At 34.2% G+C, this 17,653-nt stretch overlaps 1 protein-coding gene across 1 annotated transcript in view; it reads right to left on the bottom strand.

Annotated features, from left to right (window-relative positions):
* Nucleotides 1-17,653, bottom strand: part of MET (MET proto-oncogene, receptor tyrosine kinase) — an 86,257-nt gene that overhangs the window by 25,719 nt on the left and 42,885 nt on the right. The window contains exons 3-10 of the mRNA XM_072401551.1: nucleotides 17,361-17,552; nucleotides 14,188-14,322; nucleotides 12,521-12,694; nucleotides 9,525-9,682; nucleotides 9,252-9,354; nucleotides 8,953-9,089; nucleotides 8,083-8,244; nucleotides 5,615-5,714 (exon numbers count right to left, since the gene is read on the bottom strand). Of these exons, the coding sequence (XP_072257652.1) occupies nucleotides 5,615-5,714; nucleotides 8,083-8,244; nucleotides 8,953-9,089; nucleotides 9,252-9,354; nucleotides 9,525-9,682; nucleotides 12,521-12,694; nucleotides 14,188-14,322; nucleotides 17,361-17,552 (1,161 nt within the window). The remainder of the gene's footprint in view (nucleotides 1-5,614; nucleotides 5,715-8,082; nucleotides 8,245-8,952; nucleotides 9,090-9,251; nucleotides 9,355-9,524; nucleotides 9,683-12,520; nucleotides 12,695-14,187; nucleotides 14,323-17,360; nucleotides 17,553-17,653) is intronic.

Here is a 17,653-nt window from a genome sequence, read left to right as displayed (position 1 = left end):
CAACAAATAGCAAATTACTTTAAGAAATTAATTCCATGTTTGTTGGATTAACCAGGTTTACAGATGAAAGTGTATTAAAGCTCTCCTGCCAGACCGAATAAATCTTCTCTGTCATAAGTCTTTATCTCCTAGCATTTTGTTTCTTTGCTTGTTATTTATGACAATAACAATAATGTAAGAAAATGTATAGACAATAGGATCAGAAAACTGCTTCCTACTTGCAATCATATGCAGTTTTATTAATTCTTCTTAGGTAAAACATTAATTGGTTTGCTAAACCCACATATAAATCCCTCTCTGAATTATTCAATCCCTAAATAAATAGAATACAACTATTTAGTTTAAAGAGATATGTTGCCCCTTTACATTTCCTAAATAAATAATAACTCTAATTTATTGTGTTTGCTATTATTTTCTTTTATTTACATTTGCATTTTAGTTCACCATATTTGCGCTTTAAATTGATCGTTATTATTGCTGCAAAATAGCTGTCCTGGACAAAGGTTTTCTGTTCCCAGAGAAGATTACATCTCATCACCAGCATCACCACTGATAGGTTTTGACATTAAAGTGAATTGAGATTCATCATTTCACATAAATCAAATATTTAAGGATGTCAGCAATAATATTAGCCCATTCCTAATTATTATTCTGTTGACAGTGTTAATGTGTTGCGGGATAAGACTCTACTATAATATTCATTAAATGTGAAAGGATTTAGAACAAGGCAAACAAAACATCATTTCCATGAACAAATGGCATTTATATTTGTGGCTAAAGGTGTGATAAATAATTCAAGAGGCAGCAAAGTAAAAATGAATGGTTGTTAAACCTTTCCGCACATAACGTATAGGTTTGCCTAACAAAGTGGCGCCATGAGATTAGGGAATGTCATACACCAGTCGTTACTACTGGTACTTAAAAAGTTTGTTTTCCTGCTGTTTCATAACTGAAAGCTGGCTGTACACATGGGGATCTGACTGCTTGAAGTGAATAAAAAGAACCTCAGGCAATCCCTTTTCACCAGACCTTCACATCCACTATTGATTGCACAGCAAACCAGCTACCCATCGCTGCTGTATAAGAAGAGATCAAAACAAGTCAGTCAAAATTTTCCAACCCAGTGCTCACCTAACATCATTTGATTCTGTGATTTATGCCTTATACTCACTGAGATTGTTTCACAACGGCACCACAATAATTCCTGTCGTTTGAAAATATCTCGCCAGCTTTATTCATTTGTCATAGTTTAGTGACTTCTAAACTTTTGGAAACTATATAATTAAATGTTGAAAGTTATTAAGAGTTATATTATCGTTATCCTATATGTAGCAAATAAAAATCTAGCAGTGTATATTTGTAAAATGAATAATAAGAAAAAAGTGATTTTACACCAAATTCTCTGAAAAATCAGGCTGCTCTTGAATTTGCTTTTGCTTTGTTATCCACTCACATCTTGTTCTGAAAACAGGACTGAAAATCCATATGTTTGTTACAATGTCTTTGTCTCCTAAGCAATTTAGAAGTGTAGGTGACAAAAGTCTACAGGTTCCATTCACCAAACAAACCCCCAAAACATAAGCAGAGCCTCAGGAGCCTGGTGTTTTAAAACATAGACATTTAATTTCAATATTGATTAATTTCTGTGAAATTGATTGATTTCCGTTGTACTAGTAAGGCTAAATGGGATCTGTTGTGATAGCACTACAATTAAACTAGATGTAGAAGTAATTAGTACTCTACCTGGCCAGCCTTTAAAAGACAGAATTGAAATAACGTGGCATTATCCTTTAGCTGCAGAAATTATAACATGAACTACAGAAATAATTTTATTGATAACTACAGCAAGCCCTTAAATTTTAAAGAGAAGGCTCAAAGAAAGATCATTTTTTTTTAGTTACTTGACTTGTGTGCCTGCGCTGACACATAGCTCAGAAGAGGGTTACACATTCTTTGAACTGTGACTGGCTCCCATATTCTGTAATCCTTCCTTTTATTGTATTATTGGTGAATTCATTGCTCCTGTTATCAACTGTCGAGTAGTGATGTCCTTTAAATTAATAATGGTGGTATATGTAACTCTCTTTGAGGCTGTTCTATAGAAGTGGTTCACAAGTGCAGACCACACATTTTACCAGACAGGTCAGTGGAGAAGATGCTCTTACGGAATGATAAAATCTAATAATGCTCTTTAGAAGTGATGCAATATGACTGATTGGTGGGGGCAGGAAAATCTCATTTGCGATGACCTTGCTGTTATGTGATTTGACATGACATTTTAAGCTCCAAATTGGTTTTAGCAATTGAAGAATATGATGGTTTTAGTTTTCAAGAAATATTGGATTGCAGAACAATGAGGAAATGCTGTAATTTAATCTACTGGCTACTCAATTAGAATACTGCCCACAAAGCAGCACCTTTGCGTGTAATCGAATTAGGTATAGTTTAATGGAAAAAATGGTATACCGCCTTTACATTTTGTTTATGTTATTGGAGAAAACTGAAAACTATCTGTTTGTCAATATGAATCAGAAGAGACAGTCTGAATGGAATATTGTAATGTATTATTAAGAACATAAAAAAGAAATAGGTCTGTATTTGCTTATATGTTTGTAGGGTTGGCTGGTTGCATATAAATATATGACAGTATATAGATAACCCTTGAAATGATCAATAACAGGGTTTTCAGCGAAGGGTACTGGTAATTCTAAAGCATACAAAGACATTTTAGGTAATTGGGCATGTTTAATGTTTGTCTGTGGAAGGCCCTTTTCTGTTCTAGTATGGCTATAATCTTGCACACAAAGCCAGATCCTTAAAGACATTAGTTGGTGGCTCAGTGGCTAGCACTTTTGCTATGCAGGACTAGGGGATGGTGTTCAGATCTTGGCCAGGACATACTGTGCATGGAGTTTGTATGTTCTGCCCATGTTTTCTTTTTTACCCCAAAAACATTATAATAGGTTTATTGACTTTGCCCCAGTATCAGCCTTAGACTATGTTAGATGTGTTACTATGAACTCTGTATTATGGTGTATGATGGCGACTATGGACTATGACTATGACTACGGACTATGGCACTGCACAGTCTGTTGATGCTGTAATATTACATGGTAGTAAGAATATTTGGTGTGGAGGAAAGTAGGTGCCCTTCTCAGAGCCATGGCTGCAGCCCTATCAAATACATTTGAAATGAATTAGAATGCTGATAGTAAACCCGGTGTTTGTGTACCTGAGCTCACAAATGAACTTGGCTGAATGAGTACAACTTTTCCCTGACACACTGTAAAATGTACGTAGTGGTCAGGCTTTCACAAACTTTTCATCATATAGTAAATATCTATAATGCAATATGATTCATCATATGGTTTTAGGGATTGACATGACTTCAAAAAACTTTAGCTCTGCATATGACTGTAAAATAAATCTAAATCCAAAATTAGCCAGATGTATTTTAGGGGTTCTGTAATCAGCAATGAAGCCTTGTTGGATTTGGAAAATAAAGTAGAAGTTGCCAACTATTTTGGTATGTATTTCTGCAAATCTACAGTATGTAGTATTAGCAATAATGCAGAAGACAATTTTGGTTGGAAGCTCTGCTACAACAGGTAGTGAGGTTGATGCATTGCATGTAAATAAAAATCACCTGCAGAAATGAAGTAAGATTGAACCATAGCTAAAGGAGAGACCAAACCAATTTGGACAGAGTGGTGAGAAAAAAACAGTGCCAAGTTTTTACAGCTGTCTGTCTTCTCATTGAGTAGATTTACTTTCTCTACCTGTCCTAATAACCAATGTCACCAGGATATGCAAGAAATGTTACTAGGAAATGAAAGAAAGTAAACGTAATTCTGGAAAAGCATTATAAGTGAAATCACTTGTTCCTTTAACAACTGTCTTACTGGGGATTTCCTCTTACATTGAAATTGTGTTTACACAGCATGCAGAACAAACCATTGAGTCAATAAACTGAGAAATAACTTCCAGCAACAAACAATACCCAAAAACATTGTATGTGTATTAAAGAGGAAAAAGTCTACCTAAAGATTCCTATTTTTTGTATTTTAAAGTTGTCTGACGTCATTGTCTATTCTCTATATTCTATACTTACTGTAAAATTATCATATGCATGTTCCAAACCTGGTGGACTTGCGTTACTGTCCTCCAATATGGATGAGTTCCCTAAAACCATTACTTCTGCTGGTACAGACTCAAGTCTGTGAAATATTTGGCTTTCAATGTCTAGGTATCTTATTAAAGCCATGTTTAAATGCATTTGACAGCAATGCTTAGTGAATTTTGCTTGAATTACTACTATTATAAAAGTATTGTGATAGTAAAAAAAAAATTCTAAAGAAGTGCTGCTGATTGCTAACGTTAGAGTTCCAACTTTCACTTTTATATATTAGTAACCTTTGTCTCACTGATATGGCAGGAGTGACACATGAACAAGCACTATGCTATCCTATTATCAACCAGAAAATAGACGGAAGGGGTGTGTCAGAATGAGAGTGAACAGTGAAAGTTTAAATATACTAGAATTAGGCACAGAGTTACTAAGATAAGGAGCTGCAATTTGGCAAAGGCTGAGATTTTCCCATGTCATGTTTCTTCTTGCCTAATGAGAACGTCTTGTTTTGTTCCATTAGAATGTTATATTTAGATCAGCCATATTTCCACCATGTTTCTGGTAAACAGGCCACTTTTCCTGTTGCTAGAAAAACACTAAAAATAACACTTCTCAAGCTTTATACGCACACTTACAATTATTAGAATGATTAATATGATTCTACATAATGTGCTCCAAAATGTGCTTGTGAGTGTAAGAGCCATGTCATACAGACAATTATTCACACTTATTTTTGTAAGCGATTTCTCCTTAAGAAAGTCATAGAGATCACTAATTTTACAGTAGGCCACCCAGCAGTTTAGTTTGTGAAGTGTGTCTTGTTGGCAGCAAGAAAGTGGAGTGATCAAATATGAGCAAGAAATGTTGGAGAAATAATGTAGTATGAGACTGACCTACAATACACAGCTTCTTACCAAACAAATGACCAGTTAGTATAAAGATTAGTTCGCCAGCTATAAATCACTGATGTTAGCAGCAGAGCTGTAATTCAAGTCCCCAAAAGTCATGCTGGTAAGAATAGAGACAGTCTATCTGTAAGTCAGCAGTGTAAAATAAAAATTATATACACATATTTACCATTTTTATTGATGAACCTTACACTAAAAACAATAGCTCCAACACAAAGTCAGCTGAAATTAGGTAAATTGAAGTTCATAATTTATACAACATGATGCTATAAACAACAGTATGTTATACATATGAAAAAATAATATATTTAGCAATAATAATTTGTCTTAGAGTTTAGATGTATTATAAATACAACTTCAGGAAACAACAAACAATCAGAGTAATATTTTAAATGTCATAATTTGCCCATTCAGAGCTTTAATTTTAAGATATCTTATGGTGCAATGAAAACACAAGAAGCAAATAAGTACATTAAGTTATCTGTTGGGTTGTAATGAACATTTAAAGGAATATTAGAGTAATATAGAGCAAAACAGAGAACTATTGCGAACATATAAAAAAGAAAAAATGTCTCACCATATTATACTGCTTTTCTGGTTCTGATAACTGGATTACCATCAGAGGTGATACAGCTGCATTGAGATTTCTTCCATGTGCTGTGATTGTGCTTCCTCCCCTGTGGACATACAGCAATATTAACATTGGGCAATGTGTCAGTTATATGCAACACATAATATCGCACACACAGACTACAAAAGTATAACTTTCAATGGTCACAGATGCTTTTAATAGAGTCCATAATGCTAAATTGCAATTTTATCCCAGCATTTTCTAATTACATAGGTAAGAATACCTTTCTCAAACCCTTTTTTGCACGGACCAAAAGTTCAGTTTTTACTTTCCATATGTTGCAGAAACAATGAAGAATTTACTTTCAGAAATTCACAGTGTCATTATTGATTAAAACTAGTTTTGGTAAAGTTTTGGTTTTTCTAAACCATAGTTGGTTGTGAACAGGCAGGTTTATTACTGCAGAATGATGAACATTGTGCAATAAAATAAAAGTATATGCCTCTTTGAAATCCTTTTCTCAGTGTAAAATACTGGATATCCAGCATGCCCCTGGATACTGGGAATTAATGAATTCTTGTGTGCATCATTCCAGCCTGGAAAATTAAGGACAAATATCTGGAACGTTGAAAAGGCCCAGGTGAAGAAGGTGAAATGGAGATGCCTACTAGTTTAGTCCTGCATTAAAATAAAAGGTGTGTAAATGTCTTTCTTCCATCACAAATTCATTTCAAAAAGACTGTGCCTTGCTTTAACATAGTAGATGGCCCCCTTTGTTTAGTTTTACCTGTCTATTTATACTGCCTGCAAAAATAAATAAAAATAGTTTGTTACACAGGTTAAGCAAATTAGATATGTGTAGCTTTATATTTCACCCTAATCAAACCTAATTTTGAACTTTACCTCCAAACCATACTAGAAACCGGAGATATTTTTTTTTAATCTAGCCTTTTTCCGTAGTTAATATCTTTAGCAGTCACTTTTGCAATCTTTTAGGATTCCAGAAACACTGCCCAAAATAGCTATGGAGCTTAGTCACTAATTTGGCCATCCCAGTTAATCAAAAATAATCTTCTTGTGTGCTAGTATCACAGTTCCTAAATTATTTCCTTAACTCCCCCCAGATTCCTGTCACTCTGCAAACTTACATTTTCCAAAGATCATGTATATCTGGATACTGTATATTGATTAAGGCTAAATCTAATGATGTGCTCTATATGCCGTCAGTGTAGCAGTTCTCCCTAGTGTGAAATAATATATGGAAGATCTAATATCATTTAATTCATTCTAATGTTATCATAAAACAGTAAAAAAAACACAAAGACATTTCTTTGCATTTGCAGCCTTTCTAGTTGCAGATTGTTACACGTACCTAACCTTCTTTTGTTCTCTGCTTTCTTTCCTGTCTATCACTAAATCAATAGGGATAATCTGTGTTATAAAAATTTGGTGGTGAATCAGGTGTTGTGCAAAGGCTAGGAATTTTCAGTAACACCAGAAATGTACACTAATTGCTTAACATTTTCCCATATTTAAGAATGTAAAATATAAAATAAAAAGTAGAAAGCTTAAGTATAAAAAAGAAAAAAGAGGTTAGGTAATTAAAGTGGTTTTAATGGACCACCAACACTTTGCCATGGAATCCTGGGACAATGCAATTTTCCTTGCATATAAACCTTGTGGCAGCCTTCACCATTAAACTAAAACTAAACACTGTTCAATAAACTCAGATCATTGTGTTACAGGACAGTACTACATGACGTATGTATGAAAAAGGTTAAAAATAGTCAGTGTACAGGCTTTTTGATTCTTTTTTTCTGGTGGTTTCTCTAATTCATTGATACTTTATGAAAGATATAGTCAGCGTACATTTGTCTTCTTCTTTACACGTATCTGACATCATCAGCTAGGGAGGATAAAGTAGGGGCAAGAATGTGCTACTACATACTTAGCTGATTGTATTGTAAAGTAATTCAGTTTTAAAGGTTCCTAAGAGGAGCACAACAAAGTCTTTAAAGTGGGCTTCAGTCAATTTCTAAAGCTCAGAAAAACTTGCTGTGTTTTTACATTAGATTCTAGTGCAATAGAAAGGAATATTAGAAGCTGTGAATATGGGGTTCCTACAATTTATTAAACATTTTCATTTAATCACATCATGTGGCTGACTCAAAGCCTAATGTAAAATGCAATTATTACAATCTCTGAGAGAGGACCCACCTATTGAGAGATGAATACTTTCTGGTGCCGACTGCTGAAGTCATGCAGCATTGGCCAACATAGTCAATAGACTCAACCCATGTCAAAGACAGCTAGAGAAGCACTAATTCTAGGAAGATAAACCAAAAATAACCAGGTCAAGTGTATCTCTTTTTACATTTTCATGTACATTTTCAAAGTGTATCAATTTTTTTACTAATCAACTAAACTACTAACTCCAACACAATATCATTTTACAATATGTTGTTGACATTTACCTAAGGAAAGACTTTGCTGGCTGAATTTTAAAAATGGATGGATCCTCTTTATAGGTAAAAGTAGTGCTTGCCTTGCGACGGGCATTGTCGATTTTCAGTGTAACAGGATAGGCTCCAATTTTTTTGCCTGGGGTGTAACATTCGATGGCAGTACTGGACACGCTAGAAAAAACATAAATCACACAATACAATAATAAGTGGAGTTTTAGATAGGACGCAGTAAATAACAGTAACTTGGAGAAAGCCATAAATAATCTTAGTAATAATGCCGTTGACAGCCAAGAAAACTGCCTTATCAGATCTGAAGCTACTTTGAAGACTTTGATATCTGCAATCTTTTAACACCAGTGAAAGGTCAGTATTATCTCTTCAAAAGCCCTGTGACAGTGGTGATTCACATATTAACCCTTAGACAATTACCATTTCTTCTGTAATACCATAGAGTGACTTTAAAATTGTATTTTCCCTTGAAAGTACACTAATATGTACAAAGCTAATATTTTAATTATCATTTAAAGTTATGTAGATGATGAGAAGAATTTATGTTGTGTAATAACTGTGTACATTTTTTGATAGGTTAGTAGTGGCAATGAGAATACAATATATTGTAAAAGAGCCATAGATGTTAATAGTTTAAATAAGCCCTATGCAATGGTCTATATAGTATTTGTATAGTCATAGTTCTTTTATATAAATCATGGTTCAATTTGCGATTTTTGGGGTCTATAATGCAGTAATTGACTGTGACTCAACAGCAACAGTTACACCTTGGTCAATGGAAGGGTCTCTATCATGTATAGCCTTTAAAAAAAAAATGTTCATATTACAAGACACAGACATTATCGCCAAGAATTAGTATGTAATATTTACCTTTTGATAGTACATGTATCCTCTCCAATGTTAACTCTTCTGTCCTTCCCACTGTCCAAATAATGTCCTTTCAGGGTAATCAGTGTCTTTCCAGACTGTGGCCCATAAGTTGGAGTGATTCCTGATATTACAGGATTCTGTAATACAAAAAGTACAAGTAAGAACATAATTACTTAAAAACAGCATTGTATTGACTTGTTTTCTAAAAAGGTACCTATATATATATATATATATATATATATATAAAAATATATATATATATATATATTTATATATCCAGACTTCAAAACAATACCTACCACAAATGAGAAAGTTGTAAAATTCGCTGAATGTTTACCATTGGACACACTGCTTCTAATGTTGATGTTGACACCCGTTTCTTGACCAACTCTACAGAACAATCTTCAAAATAAGACATTAGTTATTACTAATAAATTATTATGATGCCATATTAATCAAATCAGAAATAACTATCGCAACATAATTTTTTATACAGCTGTTACTGAAGATGTGATTATTTATAACTTTTTTAAGTATCTAAACAAGAAAGATTAAACCACCAAGAAACTTACTTGTTTTGACTACTGTTTTTCACATCCAATTTACATTTATTTTTTCCAATGACAACTGAAATATCCTGAAAGCCCATGGTATCTTTGTTTAAAATAAAATCCCATCCACATATTGTCAGCTGAGTACCACCATCAAATGGGGCAGATGTTGGAATGATCTGAAAAAAAATTAATAATAACGTTTGGTTAAAAATTAAAGTCAATCTAAAGGCTCCTATGTGGCATTCTAAACAGGTCTTAAATCCAGTTACTATGTGAAAAAAAAACAAACAAAAAACTTTATCCCTCCAACCAAACAAAATTTGTGTATTAATTCTTCATGGCCTAATTAAAGTTGGAGTACAAGGGTGTGCCATTTGCCTACATCCTTCTGCTAACATGTCCTTCTACGGTGTATGTCTTTAACGTTTAAGGAGGTTTATAACATATAATGATTGATAGCATTATACAGTAAAGTGGGCATTATCCTATTTTGTTTTCACAGAATCTGAGTCTGATAACTTTTTTCCCTGGCTGGAGTCTCTGATATAAGGAAGCAAAGCCCTGGTTATACCGGAATGGCAGTCCACACACAGAAGCACTACACAGAACAAGGCATGGTAAGTCAGTATTGGGGAAATGATCTACTGCAGGGAAACCATAAGCATTACTGGTGACTAGTCCTTCGGTCTCTGCACATGTTCCTTGGACATAGAAACCAAAGTTCACTTCCTGTTTAATAAGTTTTGAGGACAATACGCTGAGAACAAAACATGTATTTACTGTGAATTAGGTGGAACTACATTTTTTGTTGGTATTGGTAATCTTTTGAATGTCTCTGACAAAAACCTCTGCCTCCTGGTGACTTTTTTTAGGAATTTAGTTGCACTTTAAGATGTCTTCATGGAGTTTAGCATAAACAAGCTACTGAAACTAGATAGGACCTGAAAACAATTGTCAATAAAGACAAAAGACTTCATAACTACTAAAATTAGTTACGAATCATCTTAATTCTTTTGAGATATGGTATAACAATTTTTATTACATAAAAAGAGCATACAGTAGCATAAAAATAATGTCTTTGTCTTCAAATGTATTATTTGCAGTAGGTCTAGTCAGTTCACACATGGCTGTAACCTGAAAAGGCATTGGGGAACAATGAATTGCATTGAAGGAAGTTCTAAATGCTCTATGTACAGGACAAACAAAAAAAAAAAACCTGTTCTGATTTCTGTGCACACGACATACACTGGCATGCTTCCCTCAAACCTTTGTTTACCCCCTATTCTTTCTGTAATAGGAATAGAGAAATACGCCAAGCTGTGCACTGACAATTATCAAAGGAAGCATTTTTTTCTATATTGTAAATTGTGTTAAAATTACAACAATGGTGGGAAAAATACAAATCTGGGTAAATGATTTTAAAAAAAGTTGATTCAATAAAAGTCACTACACGACATGTGTATGATATTCATGCTACACGGAACTATATGATCAATTTCAACATTATGTTTTGAAGCATTTATACTTCATCAATATAACAATATACTTAAAGAACTACAGGCTTTGCGTATAAGCGCAAATAAAATAGATTTGTTATACATCAACTACTTATGTTAGGTTTTCTTTAGGTAAATCAAACGTTAGCACCTTGTAGAGGTGGTTTCATAAAAAAAAAAATATTCTTTACTTGGTATCATCATCTAAAATATATGACAACAAAAATATTATTGGTTTCCCCAAAACTTAGAGGGTACAACACGCCATACTCCCGCAATATAGGACAATTCATAGCAAGCGAGTAACCAAAGCATAGTTCATCAATGGTGATAGCTTTGTTTGAGAGCCCGGCACTTGCACAATGTCAGCTTGTACAGTCTCCAAATACAGGAAGTACTGACAGCAAAAGTACCTATATGTCTACACTTTATCTTACTTCTCTGTATGTATTGCATTGGAATCTTATGCCTTGCTATTATTGATAAACCAATTCTGTTCACCTGCTATAAAATGCTGACAGAATAATGTGCTGGTGAAAGTTACCACACAAAATTGTTTCAGTACCAAGCCATACACTGCATGTGATTTTTCTTCTAAAACAAGGAAAGTTAATACATATATATATTATACATATACTATGAATAATGCATCCATTGATAAATAAAAAATAGGAACACTTTTGGATTTGTACACTATATTCTGCTTTTTCATTGGATCCACACCCTTACTAATAAAAGTCTGTTAAACTCCTGACAGCTTTCCTTACAAATCTAGCTGTGATTCATAACAAAAACAACACGCAAGATACATACTGGCTTTTGCATGAATTCACTGCTATAAAGGTTACAGAGCGGGCATGTCAGGAGAATGCTGTGTACTTCATGTTTTTATTTGTTTTCAGGATTCAAATTATTTATCCTCGGTGGAGTTCATATCATTGTTCTCTCAGCAAACTTTTTTTTGGTTCTTTATATTAATACAAGCAGTTTACTTGAACAAGCTTGCCGAATTATTAAATAGCTATAGCTGCACTATCTCAGCTGTCTCCTGTCCCTTTCAGGACAGGTATCTCTATAGCAAGAGCTGCTGCCATGCTTACAGCAACATGTGGAGGAGGCATTATGGTGATATTAGGGGTAAAAAGATATGGGGGCCTAATGTACACAAACGCTGTTACCCCCATTTTGGTGAGTTAATAAAGAGATCAATTGGCACACTTACTCAAAAATTTGTTTCTTTATTTTAAACTAAATGGTCATGCGTTTTCCAACCTAACCATATAACTGTTATTACTTTATTTGTTTCATTATTTCAAAATGTTTAACAAATCCTAGTGATTCCCTGACTTTACCTGTTTCCCACTTTCCTATATAATATGCCATTTTTTAATATACCGTTGCATATTCAGCAGGGTATTCACACCACTTTTGCCTGCTGTTTTTGAAAAAAAATCAAAGAAGAAATACAGAAGACCAAGGCCCATCAATGTGTTATATTTCATGTAATATTTAAACTACCTCAGACACAACTGGAGAGCAGGTTTTCTGAGACCACTCATCATTCAAGCAGTCGTTTTTTCTTGAACAACGGTCCTTGCACCAGCCACAGTTCATATATGAAGGAGTTGAGATGCAATGGCTGCAAGATTTGTAATGTTCACAGCCAAGGCCTACCAATGGGACTTTCATTAACTGCAGGAACATAAGCAAAAGAACAGGTATTACATACACTCCTACTCTATAAACTTTACTTAAAACTTTACTTGAACTTTATAGTACTCTCTGTCCCTATTTACATATGTCCCAGGATGATTATTGAAACTATTCCTTTTACTTGTTTTACAGATTTTGGTAGAAGTTATTACTAGAGGTTCTCATGTAAATTGCATTCCCTTTGAATTTAATTGAATCAAATTATTATTTTTTTTAATATGAATAGTTGTGTTGTTCATAGAAACACCTTAGAAACTTGTTTTATTTTTGTACCTGCTACAGAATCAAGATGTTAGCGGCAACATACCACTTGAATTTATGGCTGGCCACAGACATCAGAAAATTCATCCACCTCTATCCATAAACATGCAGCATCATTTCTCTAGACGCTCTCTGATGAATTATTCTAGGGGGTTTGGGGGAAATCAATCGGCTGAATGGATTTTTGCAGGTGGTTATTAGGCCAGTGTCAAGGGTTTCTCCACTTCTATGAAAAGATTTTGCATTCTGTAGGTCCTTTAGTGTTGATCTTCCAACCACAATGTCTATAGCTATCCTATGTGATAAATGGTTTTTATATGGTTACACAACTCCCTGATAAATCCTTTAAGCACCCGCCAGCTGCTCCAGCACTCACACGTTAGCACTGGTTAAAAAATAACCAGCGTCTGCACGTATGACAACCGGCCCCTATTCATTCCCTATGGAGCTGCCGCATGGAGACGCTTCCTCATGCAGCAGTTCCTGGCATACAGAAAAGGTAAATGCACCACAACCTCACTGGCATTGTGAATTTAACCTAAGTGTTTTATTTCTAGCACATTTTCACAAAATCTATTTAAAACAAGTAAATGTAAGATCATTGTAATATACATATTAGATGCATATATTATTTTTTTGGGAACCTAAGAAAAAACAAAATATAGCAATACAAACTACAGTGTTAGTTTGTAGTAAACTGCCAAACACTGACAGAAAAATTTTAACAGTTTGCTTGGCTAGAGTAAAAATGTATGAACTTTTACTTATAAAAACTGCAAAATAGAAGTCGAACAAATATATTTCAATTCATCAATGGGTTAAGTCAGTTTGCAGTGGTATCTTTGTTATAGTTTTGGTGACATCACTTATAATCTATAATATTTTCGGTGTAGCTAGATTAATGTTGACTTCTCTATATTACTGATATCACAGAAACATTTATTCTACATTCATAATTAAGGGGCAGCATTTCATCATGACCTACAATGTATAATGCAAACATATAAATAAGAATTAAATATAACAATATTAAAAACATTTGCCTTGAATACATCATTTGGTGCAGATTGGCAGTGATCAATCATAATACATTTTATTTCATCCACAAATAAATGAAGGTAATTTCAATTATCATTTAAATACTATTCAGTATGTAACGCTGTGCAGGATGATATAATTCTAAGAACAAGATTATGTACAGTGAGTCTTACCTTCTTTCCTGTACTAACTAGGACATATCCATTCTGCTTGGATGTTTCATTGATTACTACTGCAGAAGACACGGGATGTGTATCAAGGGCAATATTGACATGAGGGTGAGTTTGAGCTGAACGAGAAACCACAACCTGAAAGCCAAACACAAAGATTCTTTAAGAATATTGACTTTATTTAGTATTGGGTATGTACCAAACTATTCAAACAATTATATTGGAATTAACATTTTTAATATAATTTACCTGGGTATGGTAAACTTTGACGCCTCTAAAATTTTTACCTAAACTTTTTTCTATTTATTTATTAACAAAGAAAATGTGTTGAACAATGAAGGAGTCTCAAGCCTCTCATACACAAATCAATGGGCGTATGACCACATAAACAATCAACATTGATCCTGATATCCCTGGTGTCAATCATTTACCAGTATTACCAATGTGTACTTAATAAACTGAACAAACAACATTTTACCCTAATTCAGCCTGAAAAATTACTTACCAACCACCAGCCAATGGTAACGCTCCCCGGTGTTAACTATAACAAACAACAGAACCAGGTTGTTACAGTAGGCTTGGGGGACAATTGCCATAGGTTGGTAGTTGTTAGTAAATGCTCCAGCCCAAATTAGTATAGTACTTAAGCTGGGGGTGGCAACTGATCAACCAATGAAAAAAGGTATCTCTGATTAATGTTTAGTTGATATCTGGATCAAATCTTGATTGAAAACACCCTAGTTTTCTTAAAAAAAAATTTAAATTTAAAGTTTTTTTATAGAATTTATTCTCATCATTAAAAAAATCTTATTTATTCTTATCATTAAAAAAAGAAAAAAGAATGTATGGCCATCTTTAGGGCTTCCAGTAGATTATTTTAGTGTGTAGTTTGGTTTCCCCAGGGTCTGTTCCGGTTTTTAGATCATGGGTTGACAACTGAGTAGGTTAGGTTAGATATACATAAACCCCCTTCATGTACAAAAATCCTCTTTAAAGCCGTTTTAAATTTTTTTTTTTTAAGGAAGACCACAGTCATTTGGATCAGTTGTATGAAAAATACCAACTTAATGTTGATGGTGAATATTGGCAGGTATTATTATAGCATTAACCCTAAATGGGCTAATCAACTCAGGAATATCCCTAAACATAAGGGTCAGCTCTTCAAAATAATCCCCAAACCCTTCCAAAGAAAATTGGGCACAAAAGTGGTATTACATATAATAGAGTTAAAAATGTAAAAAAGAAATGGTAAATATTTTAATAAATATGTAATACACCTTTATGGTTGTTAGATCAGTGTTTCAATGTCCATGCAGAGTTCACTGTGTGAAAGAAAGATGTCATTCTGTTTATGATATTTGGGCTTCATGCTCTGATTCTCACACATAATGAACACAATATAATTGACCCAAACCACAATTTTAACAAGTTTATCATGAAATAAATACCAACATTCCGTTCACACTTGCCCTGAAATATCTAATTACATTCAGTCATGGCAGTGTGTTAAGTGGCATAACTCTTACAGTTCTACATTTTGCAGCAAAGTTCTCCATTGTGAAATATCTGATTGACTATGCGACTAACAGCTGTACATCTGTATTTCCCAGACTCAGACTGGGCACAAACAATGAAAGACACTGAAACAGCTGCAAAGTTTCACGTAAAATAAAAAAAGTGAGTGTGGAAAACTTTTCTCCACGTTTTAGCATAGGAAGGAAGTACAAATCTTGCTATTTTCCTGACTTCTTTGGCAGCTGCCGCAATACCTATATTACCCATGTGTTTTGTCATATTCACACTGCCTAATCATGTAATGAGGCAAACAGGCAGCACACAGGCTCTGCTTAACACTTCATCAGTCAAAACATATTGCAATTACTAGTTCAAGTATTTTCACCAAAAACATCTGTCACAATCAACAAAAACAATATTAAGAAAATGTCAGTCTATTGTCCTGTCCACAATACAATCCATACTGCCTCTGGACAATTGTGTATGTGTTCAATGTATACAAGTTAAAGCACCTGCTCCCAGTTAAATTTTAATAAAAGCTTATATATTTGGACATTTTTGTTTATGACTAAGGATTGGAGTGCTACCATTAGGGACCTGTGAAACATGAAATTTTATGGGCCTATTTATAACCCTGAATTGCAATGACATGCGCATTTTGGAACACCCAGCATCCTGGCATCCCCCCTGGTTGCGGATCCAGCAAACTTGAAGGGATCTGGTCCAGGATTAAAAACATTTGCTAACAAACAGCAAATAACTTTTAGAAATCCAATCCAGGTTTGCTGGATCACCCAGCTTCACTGAGGAAAGTGTATCTTCTCCAGCCTTGGAGGGCTTTAATAAATAAGGCCAAATGAGTAAATGCCTAAGCGCGTGCACATGAGTTACACCATCTTGGCCTGGTCAATCAAGATGGCCGAAGTTCTGAGACCCGGCCTATTTACTTGGGTTAGTAAATAAAGTATAATAAGCCATGTTCACAATATTTGCAAAAGATATAATAAGAAAACCCAGAATTTGACATGTACATGACTAGAGGATCTGTGTGAACCTGGCTCTACCTTAGTCACTAACCTAAGTGAATGTTTACTTTGCAAAATAAACCTTTTCTATGTTTGTAGCAAATCATTCCTAGCAAGTTGAAAGCAAATATTATTATGGATAGTCAGGTCTTGTTTCTGCCCTTTCTGAGGTCTGATTGGCAATGGTTTTATAGAGCAGTGATGATATTATTCATAGCTTTGTTACATTTATTACATTGCTATCATTTTTTTATTTCAACCATATAATGCTATAGGAAGCCATTTGTAAAACAATGCTAAACTAGGAAACATGTTAAAAGGCAAAACATTATGCATAGTGGTTGTATTGTATCAGCATGCATAAATATGCTTACTAAATTTAAAAATGTAGGAATTTAATGATGTACAGTACAGATGTGAAGAGTTTTCAGTGTTGGGGGCTAAATATTGGTGAGTATAAAAACAGGTCATACCTGCCTGAATATAACTGTTACAGCGATAGGAATAAAAACCGTTTTCCTGTATGCATCGTGTGTATATGGTCTGTATTAGAAGGCTATGATTTGTGCCATTTATACAATTCCACAGATCAGCTTTTTATTTTTAATTACAGAATAAAATACATGGCCAGCTTACCTGCATGAAGCGCCCTCCAGATGTGCCCAGATTGGCTATGGTGAGGCTCCCTTGAGTGAAGACTGAGATGGATGTCAGCAACACATTATTAAACTGACCCATAAACAAGTCAAGACGTTTTAGTGGGGTTGAAACTTCTACACGGTATTCATCAATTGGAGAAGAGCACTGGGAGGCATTCCGCAGATATGTCTGGAAATGTAACATTTAAAGTTAACAATCAAGATGCAACATGATTTGAATCTTAGAGATGCACTTATGTATAGCCTAATATGACAAAATAGTGTCAAAAT

The sequence above is a fragment of the Pyxicephalus adspersus genome, chromosome 2, assembly GCF_032062135.1.
Source record: "Pyxicephalus adspersus chromosome 2, UCB_Pads_2.0, whole genome shotgun sequence".
In the NCBI taxonomy this organism is placed as follows: domain Eukaryota; kingdom Metazoa; phylum Chordata; class Amphibia; order Anura; family Pyxicephalidae; genus Pyxicephalus; species Pyxicephalus adspersus.
This window is presented reverse-complemented; position numbering and strand designations above follow the sequence as displayed.